The following is a 21,938-nucleotide window of genomic DNA, read 5'->3' as shown; positions in this document are numbered from 1 at the left end:
TATATATATATATATATATATATATATATATATATATATATATATATATATATATATATATATATATATATATATATATATATATATATATATATATATATACACACCAAGTCGTATAACACCAGGGGGTTGACTCAGCCTGTCATCCTTCCGAGGAGGGGAAATGAGTACCAGTGTACTGGGCCCGGTGTATGCTCCGGTTCGTATAGGTGTACCATATCCCTGTGTGTCGAAAGAGGCGACCAGGGTTGCGTCAGGAAGGGCATCCAGCGTAAAACCTATGCCAAATCATTATGCGGAGAATAAAACGGATTTCCATACCAGATCGGTCGAGGCTTGGGTTATCAACGACCGCCACCGGTACTGGTGGTCAGCAGGGTACCAGTGGAAATTGTGCTACTGCTGGGCGAAGGAGGAGAAGGAGACGGGGAAGGCGAGTCCGGAGGCAGTGGGAGAGGGGAAGGGTAGAAGTGTGGAGGTGAGAGTTGGAACTCTGAATGTTGGGACGATGATTGGCAAAGGGCGAGAGTTGGCTGATATGATGGAGAGAAGAAAGGTGGACATACTGTGTGTACAAGAGACCAAGTGGATGGGGAGTAAGGCTAGGAGCATTGGAGGTGGTTTCAAACTGTTCTACCATGGTGTGGATGGGAGGAGAAATGGTGTCAGGGTAATCCTGAGGAAGATTATGTCAAGAGGGTATTGGAGGTGAGGAGAGTGTCTGACCGAGTGATGAGTGTGAAGTTGGAAAGTGAAGGGGTGATGATGAATGTCATCAGGGCAAATGCACCGCATATGAGGTGTGAGATTGAATATAAAGAAGATTTCTGGAGTGAGTTAGATGAAGTGGTGGAGAGTGTATCCAAGGATGAAAGAGTGGTGATTGGAGCACATTTCAATGGGCATGTTGGGAAAGGGAATAAAGAGGATGAGGAGGTGATGGGTAGGTACAGTCTCAACAAGAGAAATGTGGAAGGACAAATGCAGGTCGAGTTTGCAAAAAGAATGGAAATGGCAGTGGTAAATACGTATTTCAAGAAGAAGGAGGAACACAGGGTAACATACAAGAGTGGAGGAAAGTGCACACAGGTGGATTACATCTTAAGCAGGAGATGCAACCTGAAAGAGATTAGAGACTGTAAGGTGGTGGCAGGGGAGGGTGTAGCTCGACAGCATCGATTCGTGGTCTGTTGGATGATTTTGGAGGTGAGGTTGAGGAAGAGAGTGAGGGCTGAACCAAGGACCAGATGGTGGAAGCTGAAGGAGGAAGACTGTTGCGTGGAATTTAGGGAGGAGGCAAGACAGGTGTTGGATGGTGGTAAAGATGGGTGGGATGATTGGGCATCTACAGCAGACGTGGTGAGAGAGATAGCTAGGAAGGTACTTGGTGTGACATCTGGACAGAGGAAGGAAGATAAGCAGACTTGGTGGTGGAACGAGGAAGTACAGGAAAGTATAAGGAAGAAGGGGTTGGCAAAAAAGAAGTGGGATAGTCAGAGAGATGAAGAAAGTAGGCAGCAGTACAAGGAGTGGTGGCAAAAGGCAAAGAGAGAGGTGGCAAAGGGTAGGAAAAAGGCATATGACGAGCTGTATGAGAAGTTGGATACAAAAGAAGGGGAAAAGGATTTATACCGATTGGCAAGACAGAGGGACCGATCTGGGAAGGATGTGCTGCAGGTTAGGGTGATAAAGGACGTAAATGGGAATGTGCTGACGAGCGAGGAGAGTGTGTTGAGAAGGTGGATGGAGTACTTTGACGAGCTGATGAATGAAGAAAATGAGAGAGAGAAGGTTGGAAGAGGTGGAGATAGTGAATCAGGAAGTGGGGTGGATCAGTAAGGATGAAGTGAGGACTGCTATGAAGAGGATGAAAAGTGGAAAGGCGGTTGGCCCAGATGACATACCAGTGGAGGCATGGAAGTGCTCAGGAGAGATGGCAGTGGGGTTGTTAACCAGATTGTTTAATAAAATCTTGGAAAGTGAGAGGATGCCAGAGGAGTGGAGATTAAGTGTACTGGTTCCGATTTTCAAGAATAAGGGTCATGTGCAGAGCTGTGGAAATTACAGAGGGATAAAGTTGTTGAGCCACACCATGAAGTTATGGGAAAGAGCAGTGGAAGCTAGGTTGAGAAGAGAGGTGATGATTTGTGAGCAGCAATATGGGTTTATGCCAGGAAAGAGCACCACTGATGCGATGTTTGTTTTGAGAATGTTGATGGAGAAGTATAGGGAAGGCCAGAAGGAGTTACATTGTGTGTTTGTGGATTTAGAGAAAGCTTATGATAGGGTGCCAAGAGAGGAGTTGTGGCATTGTATGAGGAAGTCGGGAGTGGTGGAGAAGTATGTGAGGATTGTGCAGGATATGTACGAGGACAGTGTGACAGCGGTGAGGTGTGCGGTAGGAATGACGGACCGGTTTAAGGTAAAAGTGGGATTGCACCAAGGATCGACTCTGAGCCCTTTCCTGTTTGCAATGGTGATTGACAGGTTGACGGACGAGATCAGACTGGAGTCTCCATGGACTATGAAGGTCGCGGATGACATCATGATCTGTAGGGAGAGTAGGGAGCAGGCTGAGGTACGCACTGGAGATAAGGGGAATGATAGTCAGTAGGAGTAAGACGGAGTACATGTGCGTAAATGAGAGGGAGGGTGGTGGTATGGTGCGGTTGCAAGGAGTTGAGGTGGGGAAGGTGGATGGGTTTAAATACTTGGGATCAACTGTCCAAAGTAACGGAGAGTGTGGGAGAGAAGTGAAAAAGAGAGTGCAGGCAGGATGGAGTGGGTGGAGAAGAGTTGCAGGAGTGATTTGTGACAGAAGGGTAGCTGCAAGAGTGAAGGGGAAAGTATACAAGACGGTAGTGAGACCAGCTATGTTGTATGATTTGGAGGTGGTGGCGCTAACAAAAAGACAGGATGCGGAGCTGGAGGTGGCAGAGTTAAAGATGCTGCGATTCTCGTTGGGAGTGATGAGGATGGACAGGATAAGGAATGAGTATATTAGAGGGACTGCGCAGGTAGGACGGTTTGGAGAGAAAGTGAGAGAGGCAAGATTGAGATGGTTTGGACATGTGCACAGGAGGGAAGCTGAGTATATCGGGAGAAGGATGCTGAAGACGGAGCCGCCAGGCAGGAGAAGAGGAAGGCCAAAGAAGAGGTTCATGGATGCGGAGAGGGCGGACATGCGGGTGGTTGGAGTGTCAATGGAAGGTGTGGAGGATAGAGCGAAATGGAGACGTTTGATCCGCTGTGGCAACCCCTCACGGGAGCAGCCGAAAGAAGAAGAAGAAGAGTATGTATGTTCCCAAAATACAGCCAAAACGGTACACGATAGCGATAAATTTTAGGGCCACCTTACTTTCCATTCACCTGCAGTGCACAGTATCAAGTTTCGTTCAAATCCGGCAAAGAAAAAAATTATTGAAAAATCAATTCCCGATTCAGTCAAGCACTCTTCAGGAGAATTTGATCAATGCAAACAACCTCAGCGGTATAGTTCTCTGGAGCTATTTTTTTTTTTCTTGAAATGATTTTTTTTCCATCAACCGCTGTCGCAATGGGCACCCAACCGGTTCACGGGTCGTCTCGTGAATATTATTTCTGTGGACCATTTTATCCCTAGATGACTCTCAAAAATTTTCATACTGATCAGAAGCGGTGTTCTACATATGCAATTATGACGTCATAACAAGGGCACCTCTGAAGTAAAATATATATATATATATATATATATATATATATATATATATATATATATATCTAACTATATATCGAGGTGCCAAGTTTCAATTTTTTCCTTGGTGTGGTTTCAGAGATACAGAGGTCCAAAGTTTTTTCATTTTTCCAATATGGCTGCCACCCACATGACCTATGACGTCATAATTATCAGTAAAACATTCTACATGAGAAGTCGCACCAATGGTGAAAATTTTGTCTCAATCCGACAAGCGGTTGCAGAGAAAAACACGAGCTGTTGGGTCAGGGCAGTGGTCGGCAACCCAAATAACAAGAAGAGCCGTTTTTTTCAAATTTGGTCAGAAACATGATATCTAAAGAGCCGCAATGCATATAAACCCTATTTCAATAATTGAATAACAGGACAAAGACACAAACTTTGATTTTTAATGCAATACATGTTTATCGAGTTGGTATCAATGAAAGGGGCCATTAAATTTTCTTCAGTACATCGAGTCAGCTTACCCATATTTATGAAATTCATGGTTGAAAACACTTGCTCGGACAGGTGAGTTGATCCGAAGATGGACAGAATGCCAAATGCATATCTCTTCATGTTTCTGTAGGTTTGTGGTAAAGAATTCCAAACTTCAAACACAATTTGATCTTGTGTTTTTTTAGGATCATGAATTTCAGTCCATCTGTGTTGAAGCGCCAGGGTAGATTTGTGCTTTTCTAGATTTTCGAGTTTGGTCACTAAGCCTCTGAATTTAGAACTCCATATGTCCTTGTCCTGAAAATTGGCCAGTTCAAGTTAAAGTTCTGCTCGGTCTTCTTCTGTAAATGCTGAAAAGTTGAGTGCAGAAGTGTCTGCTTCAAGGGGTTTCAACATAAATTATAAAGTTGCATTTTCCTTTCTGAATTCCTGAAATCGCCCCACGAAGGCTTCTTGCATTTCCAGTATCACATTTTTTAGGTTCTCGGTGTCAAGTTCATAGTTTGTCTCCATTTGAATTGTTTCAGTGATGGGAAATGAGCCAGCAAACCTATCTCCATGCCTCTCACAAATGCTAGTTTTCGTTCAAATGATAGCACTTTTTCTAAAAGCAAGTGAGCTGTGTTTCCCTTTCCTTGCAACTTTCTGTTAAGGCCATTTAAAAGTGAAGTGATGTCCACCATGAAGTTAAATCTCTGGACACGGACACACGTTTCTTTGACGTGACAATCTCATTCCGAATCCCTCTTAAACATCACTCATAACTCACAAGTCAAGCCTCCAAGTCAAAATCAAAAATAATTCCCAAAACAAAACAATGAGAAAAAAATTCATCATTTTAACTCCTATTTTAACAAATGTAAATACAAATGCACGTGTAGTTTCGTTTTCTTTGTTGGTACTCCAATATGGCGGACAGCAAACGTGATGACGTCACATTCACGTGCATCCTCCATTGAAGGGGGAGTTATCAAAACATCTCGTTTGTTATTTACATACAAGTAGTTCATTACGGGATTTTCGCTGACCTGCCCAGTGAGGATCAGGGTGTTACTAACTTTTTAGAAGGGGGGTTCAAATGGTAAACTGAGGCTGCAAAACAGGTTGAAGCAATAATATTGCCGAAAAGATTAAGAAAATAACTGCCGAATGGAGAACAGACTGTGCGCCGAGCACAATGTGTAAGTCTTGCTCACAGAATTCGTCGGGAATCGGATGTATTTTCCTGTTTATCACCACCAACGTTCTCAAGTCTTATTTTATCCTTTCACGAGACTCACAAAAAAATTTCTGAAAATCAATTTATAATGAGAAAAAGGGGGATTTTATCGATCAGGCTTGGGAGCAGCACTTAAGTCCTTAAAGGGCCATAGGTTGCCGACCCCCAGGTTAGGGTGAGTTCTGTGCAGACAAACAAACAGACCCAACTACAATACCCTCTCCTTCGGCAAGGGTAATTATATCATGGTTCTTGAAAGTGTAATGAAGGCGATTTACATTTCCTAGTGTGCAAGTACATATATAATTCAAATGAAAGAAAGGTTTGAAGAGGTTTAAAGGCAAATAAATAAATCAATTCTGGGTTTTATCACCGTTTTACCCAGCGTCTATAACACGACTCTAACACATTACGCTAGTTTTGCGTGCCTGTTGTTTGTGTCCTTTATAACGTCCTTAAAAACATCAAGTGTCCTGTTTGGAATGATCTTCAATTTTGTTGGACTATCAGGCAGGCAAACAATATTTTTACTCTATCACACTCTTCTCTACGCATGTGGGACAAATGCAAAGCCAAGGTATGGCAAACTGGTCTTCCTATTCATGTTCAAAATATAACACAGAATTTAAATAAGTTGTTCCTTGATCATAAACTAATAAGACAGACAGATGGACGGACGTGAACCAATTGCTTGTCCACGCTTTTTGCTTCATGTGGGCGGGGTATGTTGTGAAAAATAAACCCCCAAAAAAAACCCCACCTTCACTTGGGTCAGTTTCATTACATAAACATTTTTTTCAAAAAAAAAAAAATCGAAAAAAGTAATAAAAGAAGTGCAAGAAAACAGACAAACAAAACCTTTGTGGAAATAGTCCCTGCAAAAAGGACCCACCATTTTTTGGAATACTGACGAGCTTCTTCATCGATGTGCTGCTTCGAGTCAAACTTGCTTTGACCGCTTTCGAAGTAATTGCATCGCCGATGTTCAACTGCCACAGAGCAGATATTGCGAGGTATGAAGCCCGGGAAGAGACAAAAACAAAAACATGCAATCGACGAATGCTGCTTTGTATTCAAATCCATATTGTTGAAGTTCTAGCTGGCATATTCCCCAAAGAAAAGTATGCATTCCTTTGGAGAGAGGAAAGTGGTGCCTTGCATCAATGAGATACTACCATGACCAAAGGAGGGGAAATAGCACATTGGGGGTGATAATCCATGTATTTCCCTCATAATGTGACTGGGCACGATCGATTTGTCTGTTGTCTCCTAATATTTTTGTTTTACAGTATATTGGTATCTCCTAATCATGTAATGCAAGTAAAAGCTCCTTCATAAGCACTAACCACAAAACAGTGGTTGCATTATACTTCAACAAACGATAATCAGGTTTAAATACATTGATTTAGAGCCATATTGCTTTTATAAAGAGAGTAAAAGCCGTTTTATCTGCCACTTTACAAAGCTGGCACATTCGACCAACCGACATGCGAGGGATCTCAATCAAGTGGTTTCCACACAACCACACAGCTGACTCACTGAGACTTTTGCCTGGTGGTGGCTTAATGCTTATGGTGGCGGGCTTGAGATCATAAGGTCCTGAGTTCAAATCCCACAAGTCTATTGAATTAATACCAGGTGGGGTTGACTCAGCCTGTTATCCTTCCTTGGTCGGCAAAATTAATACCAGCTTGCTGGGACGATTGAGCCATTTGAGTATCCTGCGTCGGAGTGGCGACCCTTCCAGGATTGTGTCCAGAAGGCTGTTTTGGCAGCACCAACTCTCTGTGCAGAGTATTGTCCCAATGGATGGATGGATATAGTTTTTAGACCCACCTCTCAATTGTGAGGTATCACTTTATAATAAAATTCTAATACCCGGCAAGCTTCAGATTTTCACCAAAAAAAGAAAGGGCACTCAGTGGAGTACATACCTCTGCCACGCAATGCCTGATCCAGTCGAACCTATCAGGCCCAATAAATATTTGAAATGACATTTAATACATTGTTTTTGGCCTCGTCTCTCAATGATGAAGAATCGATTAAAAAATGAAATAACTCTCGTATCTGGGTTTTCAGCAAAATTGAATCAATTCGTCCTTGTCAAACACCCAACCTTTCCACGAAGTTTCATCCGAATCTGTCCACAACTTTTTGAAATATGATATATGTCAGCTTAGCCCCATCTGTCAATGGTGATCACTTTAGAAATTCTACGAATCGGATCCAGATTCAGATCTTCACCAAAATCAAATCAGTTCGTCCTTATCATACACCCAATTTCATCCGGATCCGTCGAAAAATGTTTGAGATACCCTGCACACAAACAGAAAAAACAGACAGAGGTGAAAACATAACCTCTTTCCACCTTTGGTGGCAGAGATAAATATTCTGCTCACAGAAAAAAAAAATAGGCACAAATCGATGGACAGAGGTGGAAACAAGAAAGCAATGAGTTATTAACAAACCAATGAGTTACAGCACAATTGAAATAAATAAATAAATAAATAAAATACATAAAGTTCAACCTCAAATCAGACTGAGTCCAATGCAAGAGAATGGCTTCCCCCTCAACTCATGTTGACATGTTACGTATAGTTTCATCCACACTTGGCTATATGCAAGTTGGCAAGAGTGAGCAGCCAAGCGAACAGATCCCACACCAGCCAACAGAGAAAGAAACATGCATTTAACCACGTGGTGAAACAACCCCTCTGTTCAAAAAGACAGAACAGGAAATGACATTACTACCTCAAATACTTCAGCCAAAAGACGTACCGGTTCCTGGGAAACTTCTTCAGAAAACAGTTTCTGTGAAGTTGATCGTTGGCTCCTCCTAGTACCTGATGGATGAACATCACTTGCCAAAGATTCCAGGCCATCTTGTGGCAATTCATCCAATAAAATATCATCTTCACTGCCAGTGTCAGTGTCGTTCACTTTAAAAGAAAAGTAGAAAGTAAAGGAGACAATTAACAATTCATCGATGGCATAATCTCTGTGAATATTCAATTGAAAAATGACGACTAGCAAGAGGAAAGTGACATGGGACAGGTTGTACATTACATTACCAGAATCTGCCAAGTAGTCCTCAATGGTTGGCGTTTTCCTGAGCTTCTTAGACAGGACCGAGGGAGTGTTTTTGCACCTGGAAAACATGATTATACAAAACGATAACGTTCACCATTTGTAGGCTGCAAAACGAAAGCCAATGCACGCAAATGTGTTTGAGCCTTCGATGCTCCCTGGCTCCTAATCTTCTTTGTAGGGATGTTGATGATGTTTTGTGGAAAATTGAACGGGAGGGAGGAGGGAAGAGTTCTTTGCCAACATAATGAAATAAGATTACCACTGAAAGCAAACCAATCTAATCTATACTAAGTGTGTGTGTGTGTGTGTGTGTGTGTGTGTGTGTGTGTGTGTGTGTGTGTGTGTGTGTGTGTGTGTGTGTGTGTGTGTGTGTGTGTGTGTGTGTGTGTGTGTGTGTGTGTCAGAGAGAGACAATGAATGAAAATTATGCTTTGTCAGGAATAGTCAGATTTGAATCGGGTGATTAGTGACCACAGTACATACTGTATGGAGCTTTAACCATTGTTTTGGGGGGATTTCAATGAACATATTTAACTAAAAAACAGCGTTGCATTTATCGAGACGTTTCAAGGAGATGTGCATAAACATTAATCTTCATAAACAGCTGCGTGTGATGGGTGGAAAATAATTTGGCTCGGTAATTTAGAAAACACGTTAATACGGCAAATGGCTCAGAAATTGGGCGTGAACAAATATATTTTGCTTTGAAATTCACAAAGAGAAACTATATAACCTTTGTAAAGCAAATCTGATAACCAATTGCTCAAGAAACAGTTACGAGGATAAAGGATAACCTGATAAAACCTCCATAACATACGGGATGAAACTTTGCCACTACGGTGCCCGTAACAGGCGTAGCATGCATGCCGACACACCCGCGGAGGGCCTCCACAGATCCAAATCTACCCATAGATATCATGTCCATGTGTGCTGTATATGTACCTCGACCTTGTATAGCAACTGCCAACTGTACATCCTGATCGGGACATGAACTGTAAGACTCGCTATCGCCTTTAAGGCGCTTGGAAAGTGGCTCAAGCACTCCGATGGAATACCTGGCTTAGCAAGCGATTACCAATTGCCATCGATAAACTCATGCACCCGGAAACGCCCAAGCAATGTCCAAATTGGACAAATGAACACCTTTTTTTTAGCAATGGAGACTGCTGCAAATTTGAGTTCTGGAGCTTAAATTTTGTAATTTGGCTTATTTTATGAGATTCTCGAGTTTATGGCATGTGCGGAAATGAAACAAAACTATGAACACCGGCGTGTCTGGGGGTATATAAGCATAGCAATGTATCCAGCGATTCGTAGCTATGATCAGGCATTTGATAATATGAGTGATGAAAGTGAATATATATATATTGTTGCGGTTTTCGCGCCCGCCGGCGTGCGACGGCCACGTAACTCGAATCGCGGCACGTCGCCCACCGGACGGACAATCCAGTCGTGACCCTCTCGGACTAACGCCGGGAACCAGTCACGGGTGGACCTTTCGGTCTCACCGCGATCGAGCCAATCAGCCCCCGCGTGGGATAGGGTTGCTCGCCAAATTCGAACTACCTAAGTACCCACGCGGAGGTGAGCCGGGCGATCGCACCTCGCCGCAGGTCGACTTCGGATACGGGCCACTTAAGCGACCCGTTCCGTACTATCAGAATAACCGAGCGGTGTTATCGTCGACCTCGACGGTTCGATTAATTATCGGGCGTATTCAGCCCACTACCAACCCTTTACGTGAAGCAAGATGGGGATTCAAAGAAAGAAATGACGAAGCGAAGCGGGAGAACAGTTCAACAATAAAGCACATTTATTCGCGACGAACGGAAAGCACACAAATACAATTCCACCAAATGCACACAAAAAAGAAAACACAATTCCATTTACACAAAAAGCAAACATAAAAGTGAAAACACAGTGCAGAGCTAATACCGACTACCGAGCACACGGCAACACTTATACAATTCTACTTCACAGACGGCGCCGACAACACATACCCAAAACCAAGGAAAAGAAATACCCTCAAGAATGAGGTAGGCCTGGGGCCGAGACCTGGTCGGGCCTACCCGTCTGGTGATGGGACGCGGAGCGGCGATGGCCCCGCAACCCGCGGGCCTCGTGGACAGTGCCTGGCAGGGGGTGGGAACGGGGCCCCCTTGGTCGCACTATCTCAGCGCGGGGGGAAACAGGAGGGGGTTGCTGATGCTCGGGGTATAGAGGATCTTTATTATGTGCGACGAGCGTCTCCACCTCGGCCAGGTCGCGCTGCCGGCCTCCCTCGGGCGCGCAGCTCCTTGCACGACGCGAGCACCCTTCGTCCGACTCGCCGCCTCTCCACAGCTCGTCCCCTCCGTTCCGACTCTCCTTCGCCTCGTTCCGACCTTTACGACTCCCTTCTTCCTCGTTCCGACTTCTTACTCCTACTACTGACGAACACCGTCCTTTTATCCCCCCGTAACTTCGCCTTTGACCCCCTCCCTTTGACCTTTCAACTCGCTCCCCATTGGCCCGACAAAAAGTGGGCGTGAAGGCTTTTTGATCCACAAATTTGCATATATCGATTGCCCTGGGGCGGGGCCAGTCGCCCCTCGCTCACCGATTGGACGGCAAAAAGTGGGCGTGTGTCGTTTTGGATCCGTTTTTGAAGCAGAAAATCCGTGATTTTGTACACGCTGTTCAACGTGCGCCCTACACGAGTCCAGCATCGGTGCCCATGAGTGGCGCGAGACGACGGTGATGCGATGGTGGCGAGTTGTGACGGTAAAGGTCGTGGCGGTTGTGGTGAAAGCGGTGGTTGTGGTCGGTGGTTGATGTTGTGGTTGTGATGGTGGCGATTGGTCCAAAATAAAGATAGTAAAAGAAAAACGGCTATCCTGAAGAGTCGCAGCACGTATAAATGACATGTATTCCCACTAGACAACGGGTTTGGGCCTAACTACACATGCACTTACCGAGATACCTCACCTAAGGGACCTGAATGGTGGTTTGCGAATCTGGTAACCACAACACTACCCCCTTCCCTTTTTACAGACTCGTCCAGTCGTCAAATTTTCGTGTGCCATCATGTGTAGTTTTCCCCTAGTACATTTTACCTACGGATCCCTGAGTGCGACATTCATGGTATTCGTGTCCCCAAAATAAATAACCTAAGGGCTGCGTAACTATCTAAACAAACTCACTCACACGGACGACTTAAATAAAATTGCCGGCGCTAAGACAAACATGCCGGGGGCGCACTCATATGTACAGTACATCTTACCTTAACTTACAAATCTTACACTAAACCATGGCCCAGGATCAATGAACTCTGCAAAAGAAAGCAGTTAGCAGGGAGCCAGGCTGCCCGCATGCAGTCTCTGGCTCAAAACAATGCAGGTGACAGGGAACGTGGCTGGCTGCTCACACGCAGTCCAAGGCCTTCCCTTTTGAACTGAACTCAGTGAACCACAACGGTGCTTGGGCTGCACAACGCAGTCCCCGTGCCAGCTCAAGTGGCACACACAATGAGCACAACGAATGGATGGATGAATGCAAACACGGTGCACGGGCCGCCACTGCAGGCCCGTGTTGTAGCTGCCAACAGGGCAGTTCTTGCAGCTTGCAAACTGTTGCTTTTACGATCCTGGCGCACATGGAAATGAACGGGGGGGGGGCAAAGCAAAAATTGAACGGGGCTGGTGAACGTGGGCAGTGGGCATGGCAAAGGCAGCAGGCAAACACAGCCCGCAGAAGAAGGCCGCTGCAGGCAAACACAGCCGCAGAAGAAGACCGTTGCAGGCAAACACAGCCAGCAGATGAACTGGCCGGCACAGGCCTCGAAGAAAAACAGCCAGCAGATGAACTGGCCGGCACAGGCCTTGCAGTAACACAGCCAGCAGATGAAGCTGGCCAGCTTTTGCCGTCAGTGGAAGTTGGTGGAGGGAGTGCGGTGGTGCTGGCCACTTGGAAGGCGGGCTCGGACCTACCTACCTGTCTCCCTCCCACCTATCGCCTTTGCCTGTCACTGTACATACCCACTCCCTTAATTTGTCAAACCCCAATTTAGCCCCAACTTATTTTTTTTGTTGTTTTTATTTTTACTTACCCACTATAAATCGTCCCCTAACCCCCTTTATCGTCCTTGTTCGGCTAACCTATCCTGTCACCTAGCCTACTCCCAACCCCTACGTTCCCTTCCCAGAGGGGAATAAGGGAGAGCTAGCGTCCTGTGTCGAGGCCCAACGAAGCCTCAGAATGGCCTCCCCAGAGTTCGGCGATCTTAACACCAAGTGGGTCCAGCGGCCCACAACGACAGCGAGGGGATGGATGGTGCGGAGGGGTACATCTCCTAATCTACCCTAACCATTTAACTGTTAAACTACCCCGGGGCTTTCAACAAGCGCCTCTCGCTTAAAGTATTGGTTCTAATAACCCAGATTCCCGTCGCCTGTGTTGGTGTCCTCACAATTTCGGGCCTCGCCCCCCAATTTTCTCTCCGTGCCCTCACACGGTCTCCTGGCTGGGACACGTGGCTCCCTTTGGCAGGCACGACCCTCTGCCGAATCTCCCGCTATGGCACCCCGGGCACAACACTGCCTCCGAGCCTACCAGCTCCCTAACACCGGGGAGTGCCCCCCATGGCACCTCCCCTGAAACGCACACGTGGCAGGCCGGCCTCCCGGGCCCCTTTCCGAGGGTCACCCGTGCCCACTGCACTGCCCACGCAGCTAATGGCGCCCGGGCCCCCGCACCAAGCAGCGCACCCGTGCCCACTACTCTATCCCGGCCCCCCATGGGCCCATGGCCTACCGCGGCCGACTAGCCTGGTGCCCGGGGTACCCACTCAGCGATACTCACCTTTCGCAGCCACGCTCCCAAGCCCGTCAACAGGGCTCCTGCACCCCTCCAAATGGGTCTCGAGCCTACTTTCCCACCAACAACAAAACGACCTCCATTTTTCAATTTGACTAACCCCCTAACTCACTTTATACTGACCCCGGGGTCCCTTGGGCGGGAGTCACTCCTCCCCCCAATCACTCATCGCACCATGCATTCCCCATTGGCTCCATTCACACAGACCCGCTGGCCTCACTCACTCACCAAGCACATGCCTCACAACTCACCAACTCTTCAACACACACACACCACTGAACTCTGCCATCCTTCTAACTACCTCCCCTAACTAACTCGTGCTCCCACGTCGTCCCTTACACTATAGCACGTTCCATTTAACACTACGTAGCTAAGCTACGTCCCCTCTACACATTCACAAGTCTGTCACTGTCTCAAATAAATCATTTTATTTCCCAACCTAAATCTGGCTACAATCCCTCTAACTAATCCATTCCACGGACTCCATGAGGACTTACCCCTGCCCCATGAAGTCGGTCTAACTAAGCTAACCCTTCCCCCTAACTAGTTTCCATCCTGTGCCCAGGGTAAGGGGGTCTTCCACCCCTTTCCCAGGAATCCTGTACACCCGAAAGTGAGGCTTGCCTTTTTTTTTTTTTTTTTTCATGCGCATCACCAGCGCGGCAACTCGCGCTCGCGCACTTTACACCTGCCCGTGACGTCATGCAGCTGCACGTGTTCCTCGTCCCTCCTTGGACGGTACCATCGGCCGGGATACCCCTCCTGCCGGATTCCAACCACACGTGCAGCCATGACGTCACCGTGCGCATATAAAAAAAAAACAAGCCCCAAGTCTCGAGGGGTTCCCCACGCGAACACATGTGCTTTGCCCGTTGGAGCTTAACACACACGATCGCGTGGAGAACCCGTCCGGTCCAAATCCGTTTACCTGCCTAAACTTTGTCCGTCCGCGGGATCGGCAAATCCACCGCGTGCGTTTCCGGACCGGGACTTCACTCTCGCAAGCGAGCACGTGGTGGTCTCGTGCGTTGCACAGCACGGACCGCGTGCTCACTGCTGGGTGAACCCGGCACGGTCCCCGAAATAGCTACAGCCGCTACCCGGCTTTCTTTCTTTACATGTCGCCGTCGTCGCCTCCATTCCACCCACGCACACCTGCGTGTTACGACGCACACAGTCCACACCATCACATTCACACCGGGAGACGCGGCTGCGTGCTCCCGCATGCCAACCGACATCTCCCTCACATACCGCTCTCTCACACACACGGTCTCCCTGGCACACAGCGACCTTGCACACGGCCGTTCACTCACGCGTGCCTCACTACTCACACAAACCATACTACTCACACGTGGTGCTCTATTCACTCGCGCGGGGGCACTCACCCGCGGTGCCTCACCCACACACGCGAGGGCACTCAACCGCTGTGCCTCATCCACACACCGTGCCTCACTCATACACGCGGGGGCACTCACCCGCGGTACCTCACTCATACTGGCCGTTTCACTCACACACACGGCCTCTTCCCACACACGGTTCCTCATCCACACACGGTGCCTCATCCAAACACGGCGTGCTGGGAAGCACGCACTCAGCACCATCACCACCACACCACTCACACACGGGGGTCGCTTCCACACGGGGACGCACTCACGCCTTGCACCACACACACAGGGACAACCACACTGGGGATTTGTGTCCCCACAAGGGTCTCCGGGGCCTCTACACCCCCAAGCTCTCCGTGCACCCGTCCACAGCACTCGTCCCCTCAACCTCGCAAAGCACGACCGAACTCACCTGGTCGTGACTCGCCTCAAGGGGCATACTCCCTCCCCTCGTTCCTGGAGGAGGCCATCCCGCTGCTGCGCACCGGGTCCCTACACGCTCCGCCAGCTCACCCCCATTATCCTCCACTACCTCCGTGTGTGTGTGTGCGTCACTTACCCCATCTTCATCGTGTAGTCTTCCCTCTATTTTTTCTGTCTCCCGTGTCTCTGCCAACTCTTCACCCTTTACCTCCCTTGTCTCAACTATTATTTCTGTTGTCGTCACCTCGTGTCTCGTCTCACACGTTTTGGTCTCCCCATTTAATTTTTCCCTTTCGGTCATCGTCACGACCCTCGCCCAACACGTTCCACGAATTATTTTTCACCCGCCTCCACCGCGGGCCTGTCCCTTTCGTTGCACCCCCACCCAGCTCGTTTGCTCCCACACGTGAAGTCGCCATTCCCAGCTCCCTGGTCACGGCCTTCATGCCCGCCTGCAGGCATCGGCCCATGTTCTGCGTCTCACCCCGGAACTTTTTCATCTCTTCCCTCATTTGCTGTGTATTCGCATCCATCGTTTCGTTCATGCCTTTCATTTCGTTTTTTATTTCATTTGTATTTGTATCCATCGTCGTTTTCACTTCATTCATTTGTTTGTTCATTGCCGCCAGCATGAAACTGTAAGCTGGGCCATGTTGGATGCACTCAGCTGAGCCGTTTCGGCAAGGGTTGGGGAAGGGTCTTGGTGGAGAGGGGGGGGGAGGTGTCATACACCGCGGCCGCTGCCGCCTCGGGCCCTGGGTTCAGTTGGGCGAGTCCGTGTTCCTGCACAATCAACATTTCCTGCTCGGGGATTCCATCCTGGACCATGGATCCTACACATTCTACATCCATTTCTAATCCCTCCGGCTCCCGCTCGCCTTGAGACGCCATCTTGCTTCTCGTGAAGGGTTAATTTGCTCGCTCGTAATTTGGAGGGAATCGGGGGTCGCTTCTCTCACCCCTGGACCGATTCCCGTGAATTTAGCCGGAGACAGGACAGCCCGTTTTCCTGTTCTCCGATACCAGTGCCGCGGGCGATGCGATGAATTTGCATCCCACTTCTGACACCAGTGTTGCGGTTTTCGCGCCCGCCGGCGTGCGACGGCCACGTAACTCGAATCGCGGCACGTCGCCCACCGGACGGACAATCCAGTCGTGACCCTCTCGGACTAACGCCGGGAACCAGTCACGGGTGGACCTTTCGGTCTCACCGCGATCGAGCCAATCAGCCCCCGCGTGGGATAGGGTTGCTCGCCAAATTCGAACTACCTAAGTACCCACGCGGAGGGTAGGCCGGGCGATCGCACCTCGCCGCAGGTCGACTTCGGACACGGGCCAGTTTAGCGGCCCGTTCCGTACTATCATAATAACCGAGCTGTGTTATCGTCGACCGCGACGGTTCGAGTACTTATCGGGCGTATTCAGCCCACTACCAGCCCTTTACGTGAAGCAAGAAGCGGATTCAAAGAAAGAAATGACGAAGCGAAGCGGGAGAACAGTTCAACAATAAAGCACATTTATTCGCGACGAACGGAAAGCACACAAATACAATTCCACCAAAAGCACACAAAAAAGAAAACACAATTCCATTTACACAAAAAGCAAACATAAAAGTGAAAACACAGTACAGAGCTAATCCCGACTACCGAGCACACGGCAACACTTATGCAATTCTACTGCACAGCCGGCGCCGACAACACATACCCAAAACCAAGGAAAAGAAATACCCTCAAGAATGAGGTAGGCCTGGGGCCGAGACCTGGTCGGGCCTACCCGTCTGGTGATGAGACGCGCGGGCCAGCGATGGCCCGCAACCCGCGGGCCTCGTGGACAGTGCCTGGCAGGGGGGTGGGAGCAGGGCCCCCTTGGTCGCACTATCTCAGCGCGGGGGAAACAGGAGGGGGTTGCTGATGCTCGGGGTATAGAGGATCTTTATTGTAATGTGCGACGAGCGTCTCCACCTCGGCCAGGTCGCGCTGCCGGCCTCCCTCGGGCGCGCAGCTCCTTGCACGACGCGAGCACCCTTCGTCCGACTCGCCGCCTCTCCACAGCTCGTCCCCTCCGTTCCGACTCTCCTTCGCCTCGTTCCGACCTTTACGACTCCCTTCTTCCTCGTTCCGACTTCTTACTCCTACTACTGACGAACACCGTCCTTTTATCCCCCCGTAACTTCGCCTTTGACCCCCTCCCTTTGACCTTTCAACTCGCTCCCCATTGGCCCGACAAAAAGTGGGCGTGAAGGCTTTTTGATCCACAAATTTGCATATATCGATTGCCCTGGGGGCGGGGCCAATTCGCCCCTCGCTCACCGATTGGACGGCAAAAAGTGGGCGTGTGTCGTTTTGGATCCGTTTTTGAAGCAGAAAATCCGTGATTTTGTACACGCTGTTCAACGTGCGCCCTACACGAGTCCAGCATCGGTGCCCATGAGTGGCGCGAGACGACGGTGATGCGATGGTGGCGAGTTGTGACGGTAAAGGTCGTGGCGGTTGTGGTGAAGCGGTGGTTGTGGTCGGTGGTTGATGTTGTGGTTGTGATGGTGGCGATTGGTCCAAAATAAAGATAGTAAAAGAAAAACGGCTATCCTGAAGAGTCGCAGCACGTATAAATGACATGTATTCCCACTAGACAACGGGTTTGGGCCTAACTACACATGCACTTACCGAGATACCTCACCTAAGGGACCTGAATGGTGGTTTGCGAATCTGGTAACCACAACACTATTATCGTTAAGAAATCATTGTGGCCTATTCCCAGTCATGGCATGGTTGAGCAGGCCAAAAACATGGTGGCTTCAGACCCCAGCAAGGTAACCCAGGATACGCCTTAAGACTGCATGGAGAATGAGGTGGCCATGGATGCACCTAGTGAAGGATGTAATTAAATAAGGCCGTTAATTATCTTCAAAAGGGGTGTTTTAACTATCCCAAACACCCAATGTTCACCCGTGCACTCAATTGGAGTTGGTGTGCATGAAAAGTTTCAGGTTGCTAGGTTTCATGGTTTGGAAGTTATGGAGGACAAAAAAAAAAAAAAAAACGCGCGCACGCACGCGCGCACGCACACGCACACACACACGCACATCATATGACCGGTAGAAAATGGATTTCAGAACACTTCACATTTTCACTGTTATTCTATGCAGAATCATTTTGGTGAGTCGGAATGAATCGTAATTACTGCTTCCCCAACATGTCCACCTTCCCTTCTTCTCACTGTCTTCCCTCCCTCCATTCCTCCTGACTCTCCCTCACTCCACAATTCTCTCTTTTCCCCTCCATCTCCTCGCAGAGCAAAGTAAGGCAGTGTGAGGTGAGGGCAAGGTAAGGCAGCGTGAGGGGAGGGCAAGGTGGAACTATCAATGGAACCCTCAATGCAATATTAGAACAATCAACACCCAAACTGAGCGATCCTGGAAATTTACAAGCAAATGGAATTTCCACAACAAGCTACGTGAAACAGATGTCTGCACATAACCCATGTCAATACCATGTATAAATTGGCACCTGATGTGGTCCAAGTCAGTTTAGAAATACCTGAGCTGGCTTGTGCCATCAGTATTGTTCAAATGGAGATGATTTAAACAGCTTGTTGCTTCCCACAACAATGTTCATTGGCATGGAAATTTTAGAGCACTGACAAGGTCACTGTAAGGTAGTGGCAGACCGGACAGTTTTTTGAAATACCTCGCTCAGGTCCCCCAATGGGGAAGATCCCATGTGAGGAACATTATTTTGTTACACTTTCCAAAAGGAACAGATTATCAACAGCACTTTTTCTCCAGAATGACAAACTGCACAAAGAGTAAGGGACCTAAAATTTCGGCCCAAATAGATGGCTTCGTGCCAGTGGTGTGAGGAAGAGAAAACCGCTATTCTGCATCGCTCTCAGGTACAGCACCATTGAAAGCAGCACATGCAATGAGGGGTATCTCCCTAAACGGGGGTGTATACTGTGGGCAGCATGTAATTTCCGCCGAGTCTAGATTCTGCTTCAACTTCAACAATTAATTTGCTCGAGACTGGAAGCAAAGTGTGGAGCAATATCGGCTTGGTGGTGGCAGCCTGATGACGTGGGCTGACATTCAAGTTGGCCAAATAACTGATCTTGTCACATCATTCCAAAGGGTTCTAGGAAATGGAGATCGTTACACCAGTCGTATCTCTGAGCCAAAATCAAGGTCCCAATTTCATCTTTATGGGTGATTATCTGCCGACCAACTGTGCATGTTGCAAACTAATGCTGCACGTCCATCCATCCATCCCTCCATCCATCAGTACCAAACTCTGTGCAGAGCGTCGGTGCTGCCGAAGCAGTATCCTGGGCTATTGGTCACAATCCTGGACAGGGAATACTGCACTTCAAGGCAACCTCAATGCATGGACTCGCCTGCATGACATATGAATCTGATTGAACATGGTCGAGACATCCCAGTGATGTGTTTGCAATCATCAAATCTGTCCAGTCAAATCATCAAATTAGTGGCCATGATCGAAGAATGGCACAACATCCCATATCAAGAGCTGGATTATCTGATTTCGTCAACGACAACACGTGCACAAGCTTGTATTGCCATCAATGACAGTCACATGCATTATTTAAACAATTTCTATCAATATAAATTTGTCTTTGATAATTTGTACACTCATTCCATTCAGTGTTGTTTTTTCAAAACAAGCTAACTTCGGCTTCCAAAGACATTATGTTAATTAATGGAGTAGATGGATCAATGTGCCGGATCTCTCCAACCAGAATATGACTACGTTTGAACAACAACACAAGCATCAAAAACATTCATTTGGGTCTTCCAAGATCAGAGTGGCCATATAGTACTTGTTGTTGTTATAGTTGTTATTCATAAATGTATACAATCATCACAGCCGGGTCATTCCATGTCAAATCAGCCAAAAATATGAAATTCTGCGGTGACCCCCTCAGATTTTCCTGAAAAAAATTCTCAAAGCTACCTTAACATATATGAGGAAGGTTTGTAAATGTTATAGCTCAAAATTCCAAGTAGTGTCCGAGGCATGGCCCTACAAACACCCTTGGGTGTTTCAATTCTGGCAGTCGCGAGTTGCAGATTTGTATCTGAAGCATTTTTGGAGGGCTCTAAATTCCAGAGTTTTACAAACAGAGTTCTGAACATTCACACAAATGGTGTCTATTAGTGAGGCTTTCAGAATCTGACATAAAAAATGTTCTACTTAAAATACTTTTTAAGATAAGTACTCTCAAAAGTAGTGATTTGTAACAGGCAGTCAAAAAAATGTGTTTTCAAATTGCTGCCAACAGTTAGTTTATTCATTATGAAGAATTTTGTTGCCTGATTTACATAATCTAGTGACTGGATCATTTACACAAGAAAACTGAAACCTTTTGGATCAAAATCTTGGGTGCTATAGGTGTCTGAACTTTGCTCCAGACTCAACGACACTGAAATTTACCTCGGTTTTACCCCAAGTGTTCACCATGTTGACAGTTATCCAGCTCTTTTAAATTTTTGTCACTTAAAGCACCAGAGTACATAGGCGAACTGTGGTAGAAAAGTCAAGAGTTGTTCTCAACCACTTCTATTTTTAAACGATTTTTATAAAAGCCCACGATTTAAAAAAACATGTTCGATGAAAGATGTAGAATAAAAGCAATAGGTGTGCTTTTGAAGTGGAAGCCATGTCAAGAATTCCTAAGCTGACAACCACAATTAGCATGTAGTAGTGTTTCATGGTCAGAATAACTTTGTGGTTAATTCAATTTGGCTCAAAAATGTATTTTTCCAATTAAAAATGAGATGCTCCCGCTTATCTCAATCATGAAAAAAGGCACAATGTACAATGGTTCATTTTGTACGATATAAAAAGTAATAAATATTAAACAGTCTTAAAAAGTGACAGAAACTTTATTTTCATATGGAAAGTGACATTGGAATAAGTGCATATTCTATTACTTACATGTATCACATTTGTGGAAGATTAAACATGTACCTTTATATTCTTTAACAGGGTGAAATCATTTACTTCACAATGGTACTTTTAAGCATTATTTTGATAATTAAATTGTAGTAGTTACTGTCCAACTTCTTCTTGTGTACTTTCAATGGATCACAACGATACTTTTGCAGCCGCACATAGCTAGAATGTAGAGTTTCTCATGATGATAGCAAATATTATCATCTTCATTGGTAAAGTTTTTTCCACACCTCCACTCTAACAGCTTCTTGTCATTTTCTGACAGATTATTTCATCTAATATATCCAGTTTTTCTTCAGTGAGTTAATCGGTGACAATGATCAGAATTTAAAGCAGCGCCAATACTACAAATCACCAGTGCTTCTGCGAACATGGTGCTTGTGCTGACTACACACACTATAGATATGTCAAGTAGGCATAATGACAAAGCTCTGACTTAAGCTCAATATACATGTGGCACAGGTTCAATAGAATGGTTAATCCTCACTCTAACCAGGTTTCTAAATTCAGCTCTGAAATAAACAGGAGCTACCCAGGGGGTGGATTATGATCATTCACACCTGTGAACCAAACTCTGCTTGGTCAAATTGGTCTACAGTCTTAAATCTGTGTTTCTTTTATAACATGATTAATCTCATATCATAGAATTAAATTTGCACATAAACATCAAATTTATTCCAAGTCAATACTTGTGTAAACCTTTATATTCATACAAAATATCATAAATGTGGGGTTTGAAGTTTTAAATTAATTTACAAAAAAAATGCATCAATTTCTAATGATTCTGCAGTCCCAAAAGCTACTTAAAAAAAAAAAATTTTTACTAA

General features: G+C 46.7%; 1 protein-coding gene across 4 annotated transcripts in view; it reads right to left on the bottom strand.

The window, feature by feature from the left end:
- Positions 1-21,938, bottom strand: part of LOC147017168 (uncharacterized) — a 120,613-nt gene that overhangs the window by 58,584 nt on the left and 40,091 nt on the right. For all 4 annotated transcript variants that reach the window (XR_015049380.1, XM_085846601.1, XM_085846602.1 and 1 more), the window contains exons 7-9: positions 8,462-8,538; positions 8,169-8,329; positions 6,283-6,379 (exon numbers count right to left, since the gene is read on the bottom strand). Coding sequence is in view for 3 of the 4 variants with exons in the window: in XM_085846601.1 (XP_085702727.1) it covers positions 6,283-6,379; positions 8,169-8,329; positions 8,462-8,538 (335 nt within the window). In the remaining variant the exon portion in view is untranslated. The remainder of the gene's footprint in view (positions 1-6,282; positions 6,380-8,168; positions 8,330-8,461; positions 8,539-21,938) is intronic.

The sequence above is a fragment of the Eptatretus burgeri genome, chromosome 11 (assembly GCF_056783735.1).
Source record: "Eptatretus burgeri isolate ZD-2024b chromosome 11, Ebu_testis_v1, whole genome shotgun sequence".
In the NCBI taxonomy this organism is placed as follows: Eukaryota; Metazoa; Chordata; class Myxini; order Myxiniformes; family Myxinidae; genus Eptatretus; species Eptatretus burgeri.
This window is presented reverse-complemented; position numbering and strand designations above follow the sequence as displayed.